General features: G+C 48.7%; 1 protein-coding gene across 1 annotated transcript in view; it reads right to left on the bottom strand.

Moving 5' to 3' along the window:
* LOC100583677 (myosin-16) overlaps positions 1-19,282 on the bottom strand; it is a 67,910-nt gene extending 48,628 nt beyond the window's left edge. The window contains exons 1-10 of the mRNA XM_030796921.1: positions 19,073-19,282; positions 14,632-14,775; positions 10,312-10,468; positions 9,044-9,071; positions 8,004-8,100; positions 6,890-6,982; positions 5,186-5,249; positions 4,241-4,339; positions 2,369-2,476; positions 591-725 (exon numbers count right to left, since the gene is read on the bottom strand). Coding sequence (XP_030652781.1) covers positions 591-725; positions 2,369-2,476; positions 4,241-4,339; positions 5,186-5,249; positions 6,890-6,982; positions 8,004-8,100; positions 9,044-9,071; positions 10,312-10,468; positions 14,632-14,775; positions 19,073-19,282 — 1,135 coding nt within the window. The remainder of the gene's footprint in view (positions 1-590; positions 726-2,368; positions 2,477-4,240; positions 4,340-5,185; positions 5,250-6,889; positions 6,983-8,003; positions 8,101-9,043; positions 9,072-10,311; positions 10,469-14,631; positions 14,776-19,072) is intronic.
* Positions 19,283-20,746: the final 1,464 nt, after the last annotated feature.

The following is a 20,746-nucleotide window of genomic DNA, read 5'->3' as shown; positions in this document are numbered from 1 at the left end:
AAAGGGAGGGTGGAGGAGATCCCATTTTGCCAATGAGAAAACAAAGATGTGGTAGTTTCTACACTTGCTCAAGATCAGGTGGCAGCTGGGCACAGTGGCTCATGCCTGTGATTCCAGCACTTTGGGAGGTTAAGGTAGGAGGATCACTTGAGGCCAGGAGTTTTGAGACCAGCCTGGGCAACATAGCAAGACCCCGTTTCTACAAAAAATTAAAAAATTAGCCAGGCGTGGTGGCGTGCATTGTAGTCCCAGCTACTGAGGAGGTTTGAGGCAGGAGGATCATTTGAGCCTACAAGGTTGAGGCTGCAGTGAGCCATGATTGAGTGACTGCACCACTGCGCTCCCACCTAGGCAACAAACCAAGACCCTGTCTCAAAAAATAAATACAAATGAAAACAACAACGACAACAAAAAACCAAAATTATGTCTTGACTCGGTTGTGCCTTTCTGAAAATATCAATGTCTCAACATGCATGGTTTGCAGCCACATAGAGCTGGCATGTCCCTGAAATGGTCACAAAGCCCTGGAAAGCAGGGAACTCCCCGCACTGGCCACCTTGTCCCCGAGCAGCCCCAGCCCCAGCACCCACCCTCAGTGGTGTCCACTTCAGCTTGCTCCTCTCTGGGCTTCTGCTTGAACTTCATGTTCCCAAAGTGCATGATACCTCCCGTCAGCTTATACACGGCCGTCTTCTCCTCGGCGCTGAAGCCCAGCACGTCAAAGGCTTCCTGCAAAGCAACAGAGAGACAAAGTCATGTGACTCCTGGCCTCTCATTCCACATAGTGGAGGCCATGGGACGGCCACAGTGGGGCCACGCCAAAGGGCCACTGCGGCAGGGCATGGACGCTGGAGTTAGACACCCCCTGAACAGGGAGAGTTCTGTTTTCCTCCAAGGGGCCCAGATCAGATGTTCTGCAATATAGTCATTTTATTTATTTGCAGTAACCTCTCTGGCTTCTGTTTCGTCATCTGCAAAATGATGATGATAAGGGTAGATCAGAATGATGTGACAATGTTTAGTCCAGTGCTTGGCACATAGTAAGGGAGGTATGTTTTCCTCCTCCCCAGCTCAAGAAAGGGAGGTATTATTATTGTTATTTTATTTTTTGAGATAGGGTCTTACTTTTTTGCCCAGGGTAGAGTGCAGTGGCACGATCATGGCTCACTGCAGCCTAGAACTCCTGGGCTCAAGTGATCCTCCCACTTTAGCCTCCCAAGTATCTGGGATAACAGGTGCGTGCCACCACACCTGGCTAATTTTGTTTATTTATTTATTTACTTATTTATTTATCTATCTATCTATAGACGGAGTCCTCCCTCTGTCGCCCAGGCTGGAGTGCAGTGGCACAATCTCCGCTCACTGCAACCTCCACCTCTTGGGTTCAAGTGATTCTCCTTCCTCAGCCTCCCGAGTAGCTGAGATTACAGGCATGCGCCACCATGCCTGGCTAATTTTTTGTATTTTTAGTACAGACGGGGTTTCACCATGTTGGTCAGGCTGGTCTTGAACTCCTGACCTCAAGTGATCCCCCTGCCTTGGCCTCCCAAAGTGCTGAGATTACAGCTGCGGGCCACCATGCCCGGCTAGTTATTTTATTTTATTTTATTTTTTGAGATAGGGTCTTACTTTGTTGCCCAGGCTAGAGTGCGGTGGCATGATCATGGCTGATTGTAGCCTAGAACTCCTGGGCTCAAGCGATCCTCCCACTTTAGCCTTCTGAGTAGCTGGTTATCATAACAGGTGCATGTCACCGCACCCAAGTAATTTTTAAATTTAAATTTTTTTTTTTTTTTCAGAGACAGGATCTTAGTATGTTGCCTAGGCTGGTCTCAAACTCCTGGACTCAAACATTTCTCCTGCCTCAGCCTTCCAAAGCACTGGGATTATAGGTGTAAGCTACTGTGCCTGGCACTATTATTATTGTTAAGGCTTCATGCCAGGTACTAGGTGAGGGGAAGGCAAAGATAAATCAGGAATCGATTCTGTTGTCCAAGAGGAGAGAGAACCTAGTACACAAATAATCCTAATAGGAGTCATGAGTGCTTAGTGTCATAAGAGGAGCCAGAGAGTGTGTTGTGACAGAGTCACTTCCAGCTGGGCTGGGGAGGAGGAAAACTTGCATGGGGTTGATGGCCCCTGAAGTCCCCATGGAATTCTAGTTCGACTCTGCAAAGAGAAACTTGGCTTGCTAAAATGGGCTTGGAATAAAATGCTGATTGCAACCCCAGAAATCTCCAGGGAAGATCTGGGCGGCTGTCTGGCAGCTTTAAGTGGGCTCCTGTCCCCACTGCCACCCCAGTTCTAGTGGCCGTGCATGCAGAGTCCCAAGGCTTCTCCCCATCCTGTGCCAGCTCTGCCCGCCCACTCACGTCTGTGATCTGCAGCTCCTCCTTGTCATCCATGTTGTCCACAGTGGTGACACCTTGGCTCACCCAGTGGTATTCCTTAGGGTTGGGGACCAGCAGCAAACTCTCTGCCAAGAATAGCAAAGCAGGTTAACCCTTGGTGATATGTGGTTTTCTTCTCTGCCATCTCTAACCTCTCCTCCCTCCCTCCCTCCCTCCTCCCTCCCTCCCTCCCTTCCTTCCTTCTTTCCTTCCTTCCTCTTTCTCTCTCTCTCTTTCTTTCAACAGGGTCTGGCTCTGTCACCCAGGCTGGAGTACGGTGGCACAATCATAGCTCACTGCAGCCTTGAACTCCTGGGCTTAAGTGATCTGCCTGCCTCAGCCTCCTGAGTGGCTGAGACCACAGGCACCACCACACCTGGCTAATTTTTGTTATTTATTTATTTAAAAAAATTTTTTGAGACAGAGTCTCGCTCTGTCACCCAGGCTGGAGTGTGATGGCGCAATCTCGGCCCACTGCAACCTCTGCCTCCTGGGTTCAAGCAATTCTCGCACCTCAGCCTCCTAAGTAGCTGGGATTACAGGTGCCCACCACACCTAGCTAATTTTTGTATTTTTAGTAGAGATGGGGTTTCGCCATGTTGGCCAGGCTGGTTTCGAACTCCTGACTTCAGGTGATCTGCCTGCCTCAGCCTCCCAAAGTACTGGGATTACATGTGTGAGCCATTGCACCCAGCCATTTTTTAGTTTTTTTAGAGACAGGGTCTTGCTAAGTTGCCCAGGCTGGTCTCAAACTCCTGGGCTCAAGCGATCCTACTCCCTTCACCTCCCAAAGTGCTGGGATTACAGATATGAGCCACTGCACCTGGCTGGAAATTGCATTTTTTATGTGAAGTCTCCCAGTTTCAAAATGCTGTTAATTTAAAAGTATACTTTGTCCAAACAAATAAAGCCCACCTGTGGGTGGGGAATGCTACTCAATGCCCTTATTTCTGGCTGGGTTAGGAGGTGTGTGTGTGTAAGACTGAGTCTTCATCCCTCCTCCCACTTTATGTCGGGGCAGGTCTGCCGTGGACAGTTGAGCATGTTGGTGCCTGCACAAGGGCATCCAGTTGAGTGGGTGAGTGTACTCCACTTTCTGAGCTGTGTGCCTGGTGTGGGCTGTGTCTGCCAAGAGGAGAGCCTGCTGGGACTGTGCATGCAAGCACTGGCAGAGCTGATCATGGTCTTGGGCTGACCCCTGTGGTGGTGTCCGAGTATCAGGCTCAGAGGCAGCAGGTTGCAGACATAAAGGGTTTAAAGCCTCACATCCCAGTTTTATATCCCAGATTTTGCAGGTACTCAAAGCTTCATCTGTGAAATGGGCCCACAGTGGTCCTCATCTGGCTACTATGAGGATGAGATGTGCAAATATAACTTTGAGAAAGTTCCCTGTAACACATTCACATGACTTTTCTTTTTTTTTTCTTCAGACAGAGTCTTGCTCTGTTGCCCAGGCTGCAGTGCAATGGAGTGATCTTGGCTCACTGCAACCTCCACCTCCCAGGTTCAACTGATTCTCCTGTGTCAGCCTCCCGAGTAGCTGGGATTACAGGCACCTGCCATCATGCCTGGCTGATTTTTTTGTATTTTTGTAGAGACAGGGTTTCACCATGTTGGCCAGGCTGGTCCTGAACTCCTGACCTCAGGTGATCCACCTGCCTCTGCCTCCCAAAGTCCTGGGGTTACAGGCGTGAGCCACCGCACCCAGCCCCATTCATATCACTTTAAACTGAAGACATTATCACAGAACCCTAGGAGTGACACAAGACTCCTTGCACATGGAAATTCTTTCCTTATGGAAAGGAAGAAAAGCAAGGTCGGGGCAGGTGGATAGACATAAAGGTCTTTACCAACAAGTTCAGGCTTTTTGTTTGAGAGGATCTGGTAGAAGATGTGGTAGCTTCTCTCGGCTGCTTGCTGTGAGATGACACGAGATTTCTCTAAGAGATCTGAAAAAGAAGTGAAGATCCTGGTGAGTACACAGCTGTTTCCCTGGAGTTCAGGGCTCCATACAAAGCAGGAATCTCGTCTCCATAAAGCCCAGAACAGTCACCAGTGGTGAGCCCCACGCTTCGCTCTTCCCAGACACGTAGCCTCTGGGGACCTGACTGCCACGGGGGGAGTCCTGGGAATGGGGCCAGCCTCCTGGGCACCAACAGGCTGCAATCAGAAGGACCTCCCACTTGGCTTAATGCTCCTCTGTTGCTGTTTTGAAATTCCTTTATTATTATTATTATTATTATTATTATTATTATTATTTTTAGAGACAGGATCTTGCTCCGTTACCCAGGCTGGAGTGCAGTGGTGTGATTATTTATTTATTCACTTATTTTTATTTATTTATTTTTTTGAGATGGAGTCTTGCTCTGTTGCCCAGGCTGGAGTGCAATGGAGTGATCTTGGCTCACTGCAACCTCCGCCTCCCAGGTTCAAAGCAGGAATCCTCTCTCCTTAAAGCTCACTGCAGCCTCTAACTCCTGGGCTCAAGCGATCCATTTACCTTAGTCTCCTGAGTAGCTGGGATTACAGGCATGTACCACCATGCCAGGCTAATTTTTCACATTTTTTGTAGAGATGGGATCTTACTATGTTGCCCAGGCTGGTCTTGAACTCCTAGGCTCAAGCGACCCCCCCGACCTCGGCCTCCCAAAGTGCTAGGATTACAGGCATAAGCCACCTCACCCGGCCTGAAATTCTTAATATTTTTTAAGAAAAGCCCTTCATTTTCATGTTGCACCAGGCCTCACAGATTATGTAGCTGCCCAGACAAACCCTCCAAGGAGGGCCTGACTTACAGCTCTCGATGTCGGCTCCAGCCAGCTTCCCTGTGGTTCCAAAGTGGATTCGGATGAACTTGCCCTGAGCAGGGAAGAGAGGGGAGGGATCAGGAGGGAGGTCGTCCACAGCTTTAGAGCAGTAAGTGGCCCAGAGTTGGCCAAGGGTTGCTGATCGGAGCCTGCGGGGATGTAACCTGGCTCTATTGGAGTATCGGATTTCCCACGAAGATAGACAGAGAAAAACACACAGACAGGTCTCAGAGCTAAATCGAGGGTCTGTGGTTTGGGGCATTTGTAGGGGAGAGAAGTCCCAGCAGGAGGGCTGCTACCTTTTGGAATTCTGCACAGAGACCAGGCACCATGGGAATTTGGAGCACCTCCCATGCCTCTTTATCGGGAGCCTTCCATGTCATTCTTCTCTCTGGCTTGCACGATAGAGCTATCAATAAATTCTCCCGGAAACAGGACTCTCTCTCTCTACCTCGGCTGCTCCTTGGCCTGTGTATACTCACCTCTGTTCCTCCCCTCACCCCCCTGCCAGCCCTGTTTTCCCAGGCTCTGTGCAAGCTCACTGGGCTCTGCCAATGGGAAGCCCCAGAGGAGACCCGGGAGTGAGGGAGACGAGGCCAGGGCATTGCTCCTCTCTAGTTGGCATCTCAGGTGGTGCTGGGTGCCTCTGTGACTACAGCTCCCGCCAGACAGCTGCAGTGGTTTAAGAACCCACTAGCACCCTAGGACAGCACCTCTCTTATGTCCCTCCAGCCTGGAAGGAGGTTGCAGCTTCTCGCTGCTGTGAATCTGTCTCCCCCGGTGATCTCCCAGCCCCTCCACCATCACTGTTGCCAAGGTTCTGCATCAAAGCTGCTTGACTTAAATATTAATACTAAAGAGGGTTCTGTTTGCTGATTAGATGCTTTTTATCCCCCCTGAGATAGGGGGTCTTACTCTGTTGCCCAGGCTGGAGTGCAGTGGCATAATCTCGGCTCACTGCAACCTTGACTTCCTGGGCTCAGGTGATCCTCCCACCTTAGCCTGCTAAGTAGCTGGGACTACAGGCATGCATGGCCATGCCCAGCTAATTTTTATTGTTTATAGAGATGGGGGGTGGTCTCGCTCTGTTGCCGAGGCTGGTCTCAAACTCCTGGGCTCAAGGGATCCTCCTGCCTTGGCTTCCCAAAGTGCTGGGATTACAGGAGTGTGCCACTGTGCCCAGCCTCCTTCTTTTATGCTAATGGAGATTTTTTTTTTCTTTATTGAGAAATGTAACACTAACACTTGGGTACATCAAAGAAAACCAATTTCTGAGGGGAAAAAAATCAAAACAAAAAAAAGTTAACTCTGTCTGGGTCTCTGCAGAACCCAGAGAATGTTTTCATACAGTTGAAAAATTCTAGATGCTTCATAATTGATCTTTTGATACAAAATGACCTGTTAAATTTGCAATTTGTAGTTCTTGGTGTTGAGGCCAATTGGACTGGCTAGGAAGAGTCTTCAAACCTTGATCTGAATTCCACGAGGGATTATTTGTCTTTTGAAGTAGTTTTTCCTCATTGCCGATTTGATTCTGATTGCTGTGCCTTCACCTTCTCTGGGAAGGGGATGTCTTCACTTGCCCCACCCCTTTCACCCTAATTTAAACCAGCCTCAATTTCTTTACCTGGGGCGGGGTCGTGACACCTGTCCCACCACCCAGGGGGCCTCTCATGCGGTCCCCACACTTACAAAGCGAGAGGAGTTGTTGTTCCTGGTGGTCTTGGCGTTCCCGAAGGCCTCCAGCACGGGGTTTGCCTGGATGACTTGATCCTCCAGAGACCCCTGACGCAGAAAGAAACCCAAAGTCAGTTGACCAGTTGGCTGCTGCCTGGGAGCCCAGGGCTGAGGGACTGGGCTTGCAAATGACAGTGGCTCATGTGCTGGGAACCCAGGAGGAGAATGGCCTTGGGGCGGCCAGAAAATCAGGGCCAGAGGGGCTACATGTAGTAACCTGGGATGAGGGCCACTGCCTGACAGTGTCTGTCCCTCTGTGGCTCCGTGACACTGGGAGGGGCACCTGGGGACATGGGCAGCCACTTGGACTTGATCCCTAGCTACTGTTTCCTCACTTTGCTGTTGGCAGAGAGCCCCCTGAGCAAGTCTGAAATCCCTCCCTACATATCCCCCCACCCCTTTTTTGAGACAGTTTTGTTCTGTTGCCCAGGCTGGAGTGTAGTGGCAGGATCTCGGCTCACTGCAGCCTCCAACTCCTGGGCTCAAGTGATCCCCCAACTTCAGCCTCCTGAGTAGCTGGGACTATAGGCACATGCCACCACTCCCAGCTAATTTTTAAAGTTTTTTGTAGAGATGGTGTCTTGCTATGTTGCCCAGGTTTGTCTTGAACTCCTGGACTCAAGTGACCCTCCCACCTCAGCCTCCCAGAGTACTGGGATTATAGGCATGAGCCACTTCGCCTGGCCGCTGTCAGCCTTTTACAGCTGCCTTAGCTGGCTGCCCAGCTAAGGCTCTTTGTGCCCCTTGGGCAGCCAGGGCCTGCAGAGGCCACTTAACAGGCAGCAAACTTTCCCGTTTCTCCTCTGCCAAGAACAAGGGGCTCTGCTACCTGTCCTTCTGGAGGCAGACATGGCCTGGGGCAGCAGAGCAAGTCCTTGGGGAGGAGACCTTGATCTATAGCCACCTTCTCCCTGTGTGACCCCACCCAAGTCACTTCTCTCTAAGCCTCAGTCTCTTCATCTGTAAAATGGCCCTAAGGTGTGAACAGCTGTGAGGACTGAATGGCCGCCACTGTGTGTGTCACAGAAGCCTGAAGACGGGAAATATGGGCCCACCCGGTCGGCTCTACCTTCTTATCTGTGGTCTGTTTGCCACTTCCTCCAATGTTGGCAAAGTACTGGATGACCTTCTTCGTGTTCTCAGTCTTACCAGCACCAGATTCTCCACTGTAGGTGGAAAAAAAGAGTGGACAAGAGAAGCAGGAAGAGGGGTGGTCAGCTGCAGAGAAAAGGAGCAAGACCAGCCTGGCCAACATGGCAAGACCCCGTTTCTACTAAAAATACAAAAATTAACCGGGCACAGTGGCTCATGCCTGTAATCCTAGCACTTTGGGAGGCCAAGTTGGGAGGATCACCTGAGGTCAGGAGTTCGAGACCAGCCTGGCCAACATGGTGAAGCCCCGTCTCTATTAAAAATACAAAAAGTAGCCAGGCATGGTGGCATGTGCCTGTAATCCCAGCTACTCAGGAGGCTGAGGCAGCAGAATCGCTTGAACCCAGGAGGCGGAGGCTGCACTCCAGCATGGGTGACAGAGCAAGACTCCATCTCAAAAAAAAAAAAGCACTTTTCTTTTTTTTTTTTTTTTTTTGAGAGAGGGTCTTGCTCTGTCATCCAGGCTGGAGTGCAGTGGTGTGATCATAGCTCACTGCAGCCTCAACCTCCTGGGCTCAAGCAATCCTCCTGCCTTAGCCTCCTGAGTAGCTGAGACTACAGGTGTGCACCACCACACCTGGCTAATTTTTTGTAGAGATGGGGTCTCACTATGTTGCCCAGGCTGGTCTCAAACTCCTGGGTTCAAGCAATCCTCCTGCCTCAGCCTCCCAAAGCCCTGGGATTACAGGTGTGAGCCACCACACCTGGCCTCAAAGGTACACATTTCTGTTCGCATTTTGCCCCCTAGCTAGGACAGACAGGCAGCTGGGGAGGTCCTGGGGACAGGGAAGCCACCCCATCAGTTTAGCATGTGCAGCCTCACCCGCCCTGAAGCCCACTCACTGCTGCAGAGTTCCAAACAAAGTCCCGCAATTAATTCTAAGAAGGCTTAATTATATGTGTAAGACACAGATCTAATTATATGTGTATAGACTGAGAGATGGAAGAGACACTTACGTGATTAGCATAGACTGATTTTCACGATCTGTAGGGAAGAAAACAAGAAACAGGAAGGTGTAATTAGGAAACATTTAGAAATTAGGCATTCGACAATGCCCCAGCCAGTCAGCACTTCCCCAAATTCCACCCGGCTTAGATCGTGGCCTTGGCTACACTTGGAGGCCAAAATTCAGGATCCTGTGGGATCTGTGGCCACGTGCCCATCCCTGCAGTGTACACCCTTGCAGAAAGGATCAGGAATTTATCAGCCACTCTTTCTACCAGCCTGCAGTGGCCATAAAGTTACCCAGTCCTAAGCAACATAAAGAGAAATGAGGACAAAAATCACAGAGGGCTGGACAGCATGACTCATGCCTGTAATCCCAGCATTTGGGGAAGCTGAGGCTGGAGCCCAGGAGTTTAAGACCTGCCTGGGCAAGATGGTGAAACCCTGTCTCCACAAAACATTAAGAAATTAGCTGGGCATAGTGATGCATTCCTATAGTCTCAGCTACTCAGGAAGCTGAAGCAGGAGGACTGCTTGAGCCCAGAAGTTCTAGACTGCAGTGAGCTAAGATTGCACCACTGCACTCCAGCCTGGGCAACAAAGACCCCGTCTCTTAAAAAAAAATCATGACTGGGCACATTGGCTCACGCCTGTAAAGCCAGCACTTTGGGAGGCCAAGATCGGTGGATCACCTGAGGTCAGGAGTTCAGGACCAGCCTGGCCAACATGATGAAACCCCATCTCTACTAATAATACAAAAATTAGCTGGGTGTGGTGGCACATGCCTGTAATCCCAGCTACTTGGGAGGCTGAGGCAGGAGAATCGCCTGAACCTGGGAGGTGGAGGTTGCAGTGAGCTATTGCACCATTGCACTCTGGCTTGGGCGACAAGAGCGAAACTCCATCTCAAAATAAAGAAAAAAATCACTTAGAGGAATCACTATAACATGCAGCAAAGATCATAGAGGTGATGGTTAAGAGTATTGAGCTCTGAGCAAGTTACTTACCTACTTACCTTGGCATCCCACGGGTTTGTGAAACTTAAATGAGATAGGGTATGAGGTAGGGCTGGTGCCTAGCCAGTGCCGAGCACACTCACTGAGCCCTGGCACCTGGTAGCAGCAGCTGCTGCTCAAAATTTAGCAAAGAACTTCAACTGGTAGTGCAGGGTCAGGGTTAGGATCAGGTATCACAAGGTCTTAATGCATCTGGAGCCGCAATGGCAAAGGAAGGCTTGTCTCCCGCCACCCCTGCCCCAGCAGAGCCCACCCTGACGCACCCATGAGCATGTCGTGGTAGGCGTTGTCAGAGATGGAGAAGAGGTGAGGCGGCATCTCTGTGCGCTTCTTGCCCTTGTACATGTTAGCCACACGGGCCCCATAGATGGGCAGCCACTTGTAGGGGTTGACCGTCACGCAGAACAAGCCCGAGTAGGTCTGGTGGGAGGGAGGGAAGATGGTCAGCTCATTTTTCCTCCTGGTACCCTCTTCCCCCAGCGGAGTTCCCTTCAGGCCCCAGCTTATCATAGAGCAAGCTGTGAAGAAGGCAAGCTTTCTGCCAGGTGTGGTGGCTTACGCCTGTAATCCCAACACTCTGGGAGGCCGAGGCGGGTGGATCACCTGAGGTCAGGAGTTGGAGACCAGCCTGACCAACATGGTGAAACCCTGTCTTACCAAAAATACGAAACAATTAGCCGGGCGTGGTGGTGCACGCCTGTAATCCCAGCTACTTGGAAGGCTGAGGCAGGAGAATCGCTTGAACCTGGGAGGCAGAGGTTGCAGTGAGCCAAGATCGTGCCACCGTACTCCAACCTGGGCGACAGAGTGAGACTCCGTCTCAAAAACAACAAAAACAACAAAACCCAGCCTTCTGGAGGCAAAATCTTATGACTATCTGAGTCTGTATTCATTAAGCTAAATGAGGCTTCTCTTTAATATATATTTGTTTTTGTTTTCTTTTGGTTTAATTACAGACACTCCTCAGCTTAGGATGGGGTCACATCTAGATAAACCCATCATAGGTTGAAAATATCGTATTGGAAGTCGATTTATGATATTTTCAACATACGATGGGTTTGATCATAAATCGAGGAGGGCATTGAATGTGTATTGCTTTTCCCCACCATAAAGTCGGAAATCATTAACTTGAACCATTGTAAGTTGGGGTCCATCTGTATTTGAATAGGTAACACTGTCACTGTGGTAACATATATACTGCAAAAGTCCCTCCACTTGCTCCATGCCCACCCCTACCCTCACCACAGGTAAATGCTGGACTAGTTTCTTTTACTCCCTTCCATGGTTTTTTAAATTTATATATATTTTGTGGATGGAGTCTCACTCTGTCACTCACGCTGGAGTGCAATGGTGTCATCTCGGTTCACTGCAACCTCTGCCTCCCGGATTCAAGTGATTCTCCTGCCTCAGCCTCTTGAGTAGCTGAGACTACAGGTGCATGCCACCATGCCCGGCTAATTTTTGTATTTTTAGTAGAGATGGGGTTTCACCATATTGGCCAGGCTGCACAAACTCCTGACCTCAAGGGATCCACCCACCTCGGCCTCCCAAAGTGCTAGGATCACAGGTGTGAGCCACTGTGCCCAGCCTATAGCACTGTTTTATATCTTGCTTTTGCCACTTAATATATCTGGCTTTTCTTGAGAGTCTATTGAGAGATTTCTGGGGTGATTCAAAAGCTGTGGAATCTTCACTGTGTGGATGCAGTTCCCTACTTTTGGCAGCTAGGTTTGACCACCTGTTTTTTTCTTTCTTTCTCTTTTTTTCTTTCCTTTTTCTTTTCTTTTTTTTTTTTTAGAGACAGAGCCTTGCTCTGTCTCTCAGGCTGGAGTGCAATGGTGCGATCATAGCTCACTGCAGCCTTGACCTCCTGGGCTCAAGCGATTCTTCCACCTCAACATCCCAAGTAGCTGGGACTACGGGCATGTGCCCACTAAGCCTGGATAATTAAAAAATTGTTTTTGTAGGGACGGGAGTCTTGCCATGTTGCTCAGGCTTCTCATGAACTCCTGTTCTCAAACAATCCACCCACATTGGCCTCCCAAAGTGCTGGGATTACAGGCATGAGAAACTGTGCCCAGCCTTGACCTACTCTTAAAAAGAGACCCCAACTTTCTTTTCACTCCAAGATTGCGATTTTGTAAGAAATCACCCTGTTTAAAACAAAAGAACAGAAAGGCCAGGCGCAGTGGCTTACGCCTGTAATCCCAGCACTTTGGGAGGCTGAGGTGGGTGGATCACGAGGTCAGGAGTTCGAGACCAGCGTGACTACCATGGTGAAACCCTGTCTCTACTAAAAATACAAAAATTAGCTGGGTGTGGTAGCGCATGTTTGTAATCTCAGGACTCAGGAGGCTGAGGCAGGAGAATCGCTTGAACCCAGGAAACGGAGGTCGCAATGAGCTGAGACTATGCCACTGCACTCCAGCCTGGGCGATAGAGCAAGACTCCATCTCAAACAAACAAACAAACAAACCCCAGAAAAACCAATGACATCATTAAATAAATTAAGAGCAGGAAGAATAAGTGAAGACAGGAAATGGCCAAATCTATGAATCTTAAATTTCCCTTCTCCTTGCTGGACAGTCACATTGACCTCTAAAGCCTCCACCAAGTACTTGGTTTCAGTTCAACTTTAAACTCTTCCATTTTGAACCAAGTAAGAATAACTGCTCCCTATCCACCCCTCTCCCTGCCACCAGCTTCTCCTTAGCATAACTTGGATATGTTGAATTTTCAAAAGGAAACTTATTAAGTACAAACTGATCCACAGGAAAAAAGGCAAAGAGACGATGAAGGAAACCCAGTGGAACAGCTGAGAGTATGACACACAGTGTCTCATCCTGGGACGCCAGCCACAGAGTCACTCTTCCCCTCCAGCCTGTCTCAGCTGAGGGGTGGGGGCAGACAGCATCCTGGAAGCCAGTTACCTCCCTGCTGTGGTCAGGAGGAATTGAGAGAGAAGCAGCTGGGATCACGGGAGCAGCCCTTGCCAGCTAGAGTTGTTGCATTAGTGGCTCTATCGAGGTGCTTTAATGTAGGAGGGGACTCCCTGCCCTGGTCTCTCAGGCTATACTCCACAAAGCCTGCAGTCCCTTGGCCCAAAGTCATGATGTGGTCACCCAGGAGGAACAAGGGCTTGTGGGCAGAGCAGCCCCAGGTAAGCCCTGGTCCTGAGCTTGACCTTTGAGCCTGCACCTTGACATTCTCAGCCCAGGCTCTAGGTTCAGCCGGGGGTGGGTGTGGCTCTTTCTAGACCTGGGGTCCAAGGATGCCCTGCTAACCTCCAGACCTAGCAAATATCTTCAAGAGCTTTTCAGAGACCTTCCAGCAACACCTGGGGCTATGGTACTGCTGGGGCCTGAATCTAGAATCACAGTAGTAGTATTAAAGGAGGATGAATCTGGGGTCCCAGAAGCCCTCTTGACTACAACCATAGACCCAGGGAAGGGGAACCCCTGGCAGCTCCTGGCCTGGGAATCAGGCTGCACCTCACCTATTCCTACCAGATAAGCCTCTTTCCTTTTAAATAAAGACATCTAGAGAGGCAAACACCAACACGTCCTTAGACAACCCATTTTGGGAGTTAAGCTATAACACCTTCAGGAAATCATCTTTCTGTCTTAAGATTTCCAAGACAGTCAGGGGACTGATTGTAACTCACTCTGGTCATCATGTCAGACAAAGTGAAACTGAACTTCTTCAAGGATGCAGTTGGTTGTCCTTCTTAAGTGCCTCAGGCTACAGTTAAATCACATTTCCTCAATGTTTGTTGGATGGATGGGTGGATGAGTGTTTTGATTAATAATTGAATGGATGGATGGATATTTGGATGTTTGGATGGGTGGATGAGTGGATGGGTGGATGAGTGGATGGATGGATGGATGTTTGGTTGATAGATGGATGGATGGATGTTTGGATAGGTGGATGAATGTTTGGATGTTTGGACTGATGGATAGATGTTTGGATGTATGTATGTATGGATGTTTGGATAGATGGATGAATGGATTGATGGATAAATGTTTGGATGGATGGATGGATGGGTGGCTGGATGGATGGACGGATGGATGAATGGATGTTTGGGTTGATGGATAGATGTTTGGATGGATGGGTAGATATTTGGATGGATGGATGGATGTTTGGATGGATAAATGTTTGGATGGATGAATGTTTGGATGGATGGATGTTTGGATGGATGGATGAATGAATGGATAGATGGATGAATGGATAGATGGATGGATGGACTTCTAATAATGGCACATGAAGTCACTAGGGGAAAAATGATGTTTTGATTTGAGAGTTTGAGGAAGAGGGGAGTAATATGAGGAGGAAGATTTTCAGGTGACAGCCTCAGCAAAAGGTGTTTCAGCTGCTCGTGGAGATGGTGCCATTACTGAGATGCCAAAGGCTTTGAGTGGAAATTCTAACATGTCAGAAACGTGGTCCCTGTGCCTTTGTCTAAGTCATAATGTGTACTGGGAGCAGGGGAGGGTGGAGTAGCCACCCCCCTCCTCATCAAAAGAAGAGCAGAAGATCTGCAGCCACTCCTTCCTCCCCCCACTCACCCCATCCCCGGCACTCACATAGATCCTCATGTTGGTGTAGCGTTGGCGCAGATTGTCTAGGACACTGGCCTCATTCAGGAAGGTCATGTCTGCCATGTCGCTGGCCTGGTAGAATTTGGGTGGGTTCATCTGCTGGATATCATCCTTCTTCACAGTGAGTGTCTGGGGATGTCAAGACACAGCAGCACAGACATGAGGAAATAGTGCTGTCCCAGGCATGGGGCATCTGGCCCAGGTCACCACACACCTTCTGGAGTCCCAGAAGGAGATGGAGTGGAGCATCCAGTGGACCCAAGTCCTGGTCCCCCTGTGTGTCCTGGGATAGGGAGGCACTTCTGAGGCCAATGCAGCTTCAACTGCCTCCTCTCTGAAGTTGAGATGACAGTAGCCTCCTTGGCAGGTTGCTGGGAGAATTATACGAACTTAAGTGGAACCATGTAAAAATAACTTATAAACTATGACGTTCCCTCCCTATGTTACAGAGAACCTCTGGGCTGTGCTTCTCTTCCAGCCAAATCCATCCTGATAGATGATCAGAGCTTACTCTTTGATCCCATGGACACTTTGCAGAGATGTGACTCTTGGCTCTCTGCCTTGAGAGTTAGCAGTGATTTTGAAATAGCAATGAGCTTTTCCATTTCTCTCTTTTTTTAAAAAAAAGACTAAGTGCAGTAATGAGAAGGGTGGGGGGAAGAGTGGAACAAGGATTTTGATCTGTAACTGACCATGAACAATCAATTGAGATAACTCACTACCTTCAGACCAGCCAAACTTCCATTTTAAAATTTTTAATTTAATTTAATTTTTTGAGACATAATCTTGCTCTGTTGCCCAGGCTGGAGTACAGTGGTACAATCATAGCTCACTGCAGCTTCGATCTCTTGGGCTCAAGCCATCCTCCTGCCTCAGCCTCCCGAGTAGCTGGGACTACAGGTGCACACCACCACGCCTGGCTAATTTTTAAATTTTTTTCTAGAGATAAGGTCTTGCTATGTTGCCCATGCTGGTCTTGAACTCTTGGCCTCCAATGATCCTCCCATCTTGGCCCCCAAAAGTGTTACGGTGTGAGCCACTACATGTAGCCACTGTTCCACTTGAAAAAAAGACATTCCCCTGCTCCCTCCAAGCCACCTTCAAAGATAAAATTGAAAGCAAGCAAGAAAAGAAGAAAAAAAAGAAAACAGCGAAGAGTGTTCATCAGTAGGTGTGTTCACGCCCATGCCATGTGGGCAGATCTCTTCCCCATGCTGCACCCCAATTTCTTCATCTATAAATGAAAACTAGGTTGGGTGCGGTGGCTCACGCCTGTAATCCCAGCACTTTAGGAGGCTGAGGTGGGTGGATCACTTGAGGTCAGGAGTTCAAGACCAGCCTGGCCAAAATGGCGAAACCCTGTCTCTACTAAAAATACAAAAATTAGCTGGGTGTGGTAGCGCACACTTGTAATCCTAGCTACTTGGGAGGCTGAGGCAGAAGAATCACTTGAACCCAGGGGGCAGGGGTTGCAGTGAGCAGAGATCATGCCACTGCACTCCAGACTGGGTGATAGAGCAAGAAAAAACAAAACAAAACAAAAAAACAAAAACTAGTGCCAGCTCTTAAGAATCTCTTAAGATCTCCAGCATCTGGGATCAAAGCTGAAGACATACGATCTAGAAAACAAATATCTTTTCAGCCTTAGATGTGAGGCCTGAATCCGTACTAGGATTTCTGGGACTTAATATATGAGAAAAACAGGCAGATAATTTCAAATCTTGACAGTTCTGGAAAATCTACGCCCCCTTCCCTGTAATGGTTACCACACCCTTAGTAAATCAAGCTGTTTTTTGTTTGTTTTTGTTTTTTTGAGATAGTCTCACTCTGTCACTTATGCTGGAGTGCAGTGGCATGATCTCAACTCACTGCAACCTCCACCTCCTGGGTTCAAGCAATTCTCCTGCCTCAGCCTCCCATGTAGCTGGGATTAGAGGCGCAGGCCACCATACCTGACTAATTTTTGTATTTTTGGTGGAGATGGGGTTTCACCATGTTGGCCAGGCTGGTCTCAAACTCCTGACCTCAGGTGATCCGCCCTCCTCGGCCTCCCAAAGTGCTGGGATTACAGTCATGAGCCACCATGCCTGGCCTCAAGCTGGGTTTTATTCTGAATTCATTTCCAGGGGTTTCCAGATCTCTGGTCCTCGTCCACGTGCAGACACTTCGCTTTCATCAGAGGAATGGAGAACTTGGCGTGTATTTTAGGAGCCAGGGAAGCCAGCGCCACAGGCTCCATCTTTTCTGTCCCAAACCCGGCTGGCCAGCCCTGTCTGCTGCAGATACTCAAGGAAATTGTGTTGTCCTTAAATGTGCATCCAAGGATGCACCCTGGGGCTCCACTATCATCATCCATCATTTCTCACGACACTGCAGCACTCTCCTCTCTGAAAACTGTTTCTCCTGGGAATTAAGCTTGACTTTCGTTCAAATCCATTTCCACCCAACTGTAGCCTCATCTTTTTACCACTGCTCCTCTCGAAGCCAGGCGCAGAGAAAAATACAGCTGTTGCCAGTTCTGATCACTGAGGTCTCTGGCTTCCTTTTTTTTTGAGACAAGGTTTCTCTCTGTCACCCAGGCTGGAGTGCAGCAGTGCAATCCTAGCTCACTGCAGCCTCAACTTCCTGGGCTCAAGCGATCCTCCTGGCTCAGCCTCCTAAGTAACTGGGACTACAGGGATGCACCACCACACCTGGCTAATTTTTTGTAGAAATGGGGCCTCGTTATGTTGCCCAGCTGGTCTCAAACACCTAGCCTCAAGCGATCTGCCTGTATCAGCCTCCCAAAGTGCTGGGATTACAGGCTTGAGCCGCGGTGCCTGGCCTCTGACTTCTTTTAATCAAGAAATTAACCAGGAATGGACCTCGCAGGTGCTAACATATTTATTGCTGAACACTCACAGGTGCTAACATATTTATTGCTGAACACTCATTGCTCTGTGGCTTTTTTTTTTTTTTTTTTTTTTTTTTTTTTTTTTTGTCTTCTTTGCTCGCTTGCTTTCAATTTTATCCTTAAAGGCGGTTTGGAGGGATCAGGGTAATGTCCTTTTTCTTAAATGGAAAAGTGGCCGGGTGCGATGGCTCGTGCCTCCCTCTTGGCAGCCCACCACGGAGAGATGGAATGGTGACATAGAAGGGGCATGGGCATATGAGCCAGATACAATGGGTTTGAATCCCAGTTCATCATTTGCTATTTTTGCAACGTGCACAGGTCACCTAAAGTGCCCTTGATCCTCATTTTTCCTTCTCTGCAAAATAGGGCCAATAAATCCTACCACATAAGATTGCCGAAAGGATTAAACAAAGTGTCAAGTGCCTCACCAGGGGTCTGCCAAGAATACAAGAGACCTCTGCCCTTACCCATTTAAAATAAACCAAATTTTAAAAATTCTAATAAAAATTGTTCTTATTTTTAAAAAATAAAGATAGGGTCTCACCAAGTTGCCCAGGCTGGTCTCAAACTCCTGAGCCCAAGTAATCCTCCTGTCTCGGTCTCCCAAAGTGCTGGGATTATAGGCGTGAGCCACCACACCCAGCCTAATAAACCAAAATTTCTATCCACTCTCTCAAGTCATATCTCACAGTCAGATGTAGTGTGGGCCAGCAGAGAGAAGGGTGGGTTGGTAAACCAGCTGTCTGGGGAGAAGCATCCCTGATTTACAGCATGTTCCCATTTCCATGGTGTAAATACGTCCATCATGGCTGATGGCAAGCTACCCAAGGTTTAACAACTGGCTGTAAAATCCCTCATTGTTTAGTGTTGGGGTCCTTGCAAACCATCAAAAGCCAGGCTGGATCCCTGCAATCCATGAGAAGCCAGGTTGGGTCCTTGCTAGCCATGGTAAGCCGTTGAGTCCCTGCAAGCCATCACAAGCCAGGTTGGGTCCTTGCAACCCGTTAAAAGCCATCAGAAGCCATCACATCCAGCACACCACCGCCATGCTCCAAGGGACCTGGAAACCACCATCTGTTCTCATGCAGCTGAAGAGGTCACCCAGTGAGCCAGGGTGTTCTGTGTCCTCTCTCATGCTCCTCATGCCACCAGGGGCCATGGCACACAGTGACACTGCTGATGGTGACATGCTCACTCTCATGCTTAGAAAATAGCTTCCACTTGAGAGCTGTTTGAGATATCAAAGATAAGTAACTCTCACGATCATCCCTTACGCATGGTACTGTCTTAGAGTCTATGAAGTGCTTTCATGTGATCTGTCTCGGAATCTCTATTGTGATATAGCTCAGAGAGGGAATGCATCTTGCCCACGGCCACACAGCTTGAGTGTAGGTGAGTCTGGATTTGACCCCAGCACATGGGACTCGGAGGCACCTGCTCTTTCTGCCACCCTGCCTTCTGGGTGGGAGCATGCCTAGAAAAGGCCTGGGTGCCTGCCACTTGGTTTCATGCTGGAAATCGTGCCCCACTCACCTGGTTGGTGACCGTCTTCACAGTGACTTGGTCACCCTGTTCAGACTGGATCTCCCCAGCGACGAAGCCTTCCTTCTCATCTTTGACCCAGCAGGACCTCTTAATGTCATAGGGCTTGTTCATGGCTTCAATCCTCTCCTTTTCGGGAGGTGCCAGGAAAGGCATAGGGTCCACATCATCCCCACACTCCCCTTTGTACCCACCAGGCATGGCGGCTTGGTTGAGGAAGGAGCAGGAAGGAGCTGAGGGCAGGAACCAGGACTTCCCTGGGTGCTGTGGGGGGAAGCAGGGACAAGCTGCTGAGGCTGGTGGACAGGCTGCAGCCAATGTCCCGAGAAAGACAGAGGCTTGCTTCTCTCATGTCACCTTGTCTGTCTTGGTGCTATTAGGCTTTCCTAACCAAGAATAAGAAAGAAGCTAATTGTTCAGCCACTATAGAAAGCAGTTTGGAGATTTCTCAAAGAACTTAGAACTATTATTCAACCCAGCCATACTATTCCTGGGTATATACCCAAAGGGAAAAGTAAGTCATCCTACCAAAAAGACACATGCACCCGTTGTTCATTGCAGCGTTATTCACAATGGCAAAGACATGGAATCAACCTAGGTGGCCATCAGTTGTGGATTAGATAAAGAAGATGTGGTACAGGCCAGGTACAGTGGCTCACACCTATAATCCCAGCACTTTGGGAAGCCAAGGTGGAAGGACAGCTTGAGCCCAGGAGTTTGAAACCAGCCTGGGCAATATAGCAAGGCCCCATGTCTACAAAAACATTTAAAAATTAGCTGGGCATGGTGATGTGTGCCTGTAGTCCTAGCTACCCTCAGGGCTAAGGCAGGAGGATCACTTGAGCTGGGGAGGTCAAGGCTGCAGGAAGCGGTGATTGTACCACTGCACCCCAGCTTAGGTGAAGAGTGAGATCCTGTCTTAAAAAAAAAAAAGCTAAAAAACAGAAAGAAAATGTGGTACATATACACCATGGAATACTATGTAGCCACAAAAAAGAATGAAATCACATCCTTTGCAGCAACATGGATGCAGCTGGAGGCCATTATTCTAAGTGAATTAACATAGAAACAGAAAACCAAATACCACATATTTTCACTTATAAGTGGGAGCTAAATATTGGGTACAGACAGACATACAGATAGAAACAATAGACACTGGGTACTACTAGATGGGGGAGAGCGGGAGGGAGGCAAGGATTGAAGAATGACCTATTGATGCTCTACTCACCACCTGTGTGATGGGATCATTTGGATCCCAAATCCCAGTGTCAGTCACTATTCCTACATAACAAACCTGCAGGTATACTGCCTGAATCTAAAATATAATAGTTGAAATTATTTTTAAAAATGAACTAAGCTAGTATAATTCTCACAGTTAGGTACCTTCCCCAACAACACAAATGCTTCTGCCTTTGTCATCTGTCATCTCTATGTGTTCATCACACTAAGGTTGCGAGGTAGGTATCAGGAAGCCCATTTTATGGAGGAGAACACTGGGGCATGGAAAGATTAAAGGTAGGGGTTTCTAACCGGGGTCTGCGAAATCGGACAGGAAAACAATTGCCACTTGGTTTTTACTTTCTATCTGATACGAACAGAGGCTGCAGACCTCAGTAGCACCACTGCCTCTGTTTGCTCCCAGCAAAAGTCAAAGCTCTTCACTTC

Source organism: Nomascus leucogenys, chromosome 17 (genome assembly GCF_006542625.1).
Source record: "Nomascus leucogenys isolate Asia chromosome 17, Asia_NLE_v1, whole genome shotgun sequence".
In the NCBI taxonomy this organism is placed as follows: domain Eukaryota; kingdom Metazoa; phylum Chordata; class Mammalia; order Primates; family Hylobatidae; genus Nomascus; species Nomascus leucogenys.
This window is presented reverse-complemented; position numbering and strand designations above follow the sequence as displayed.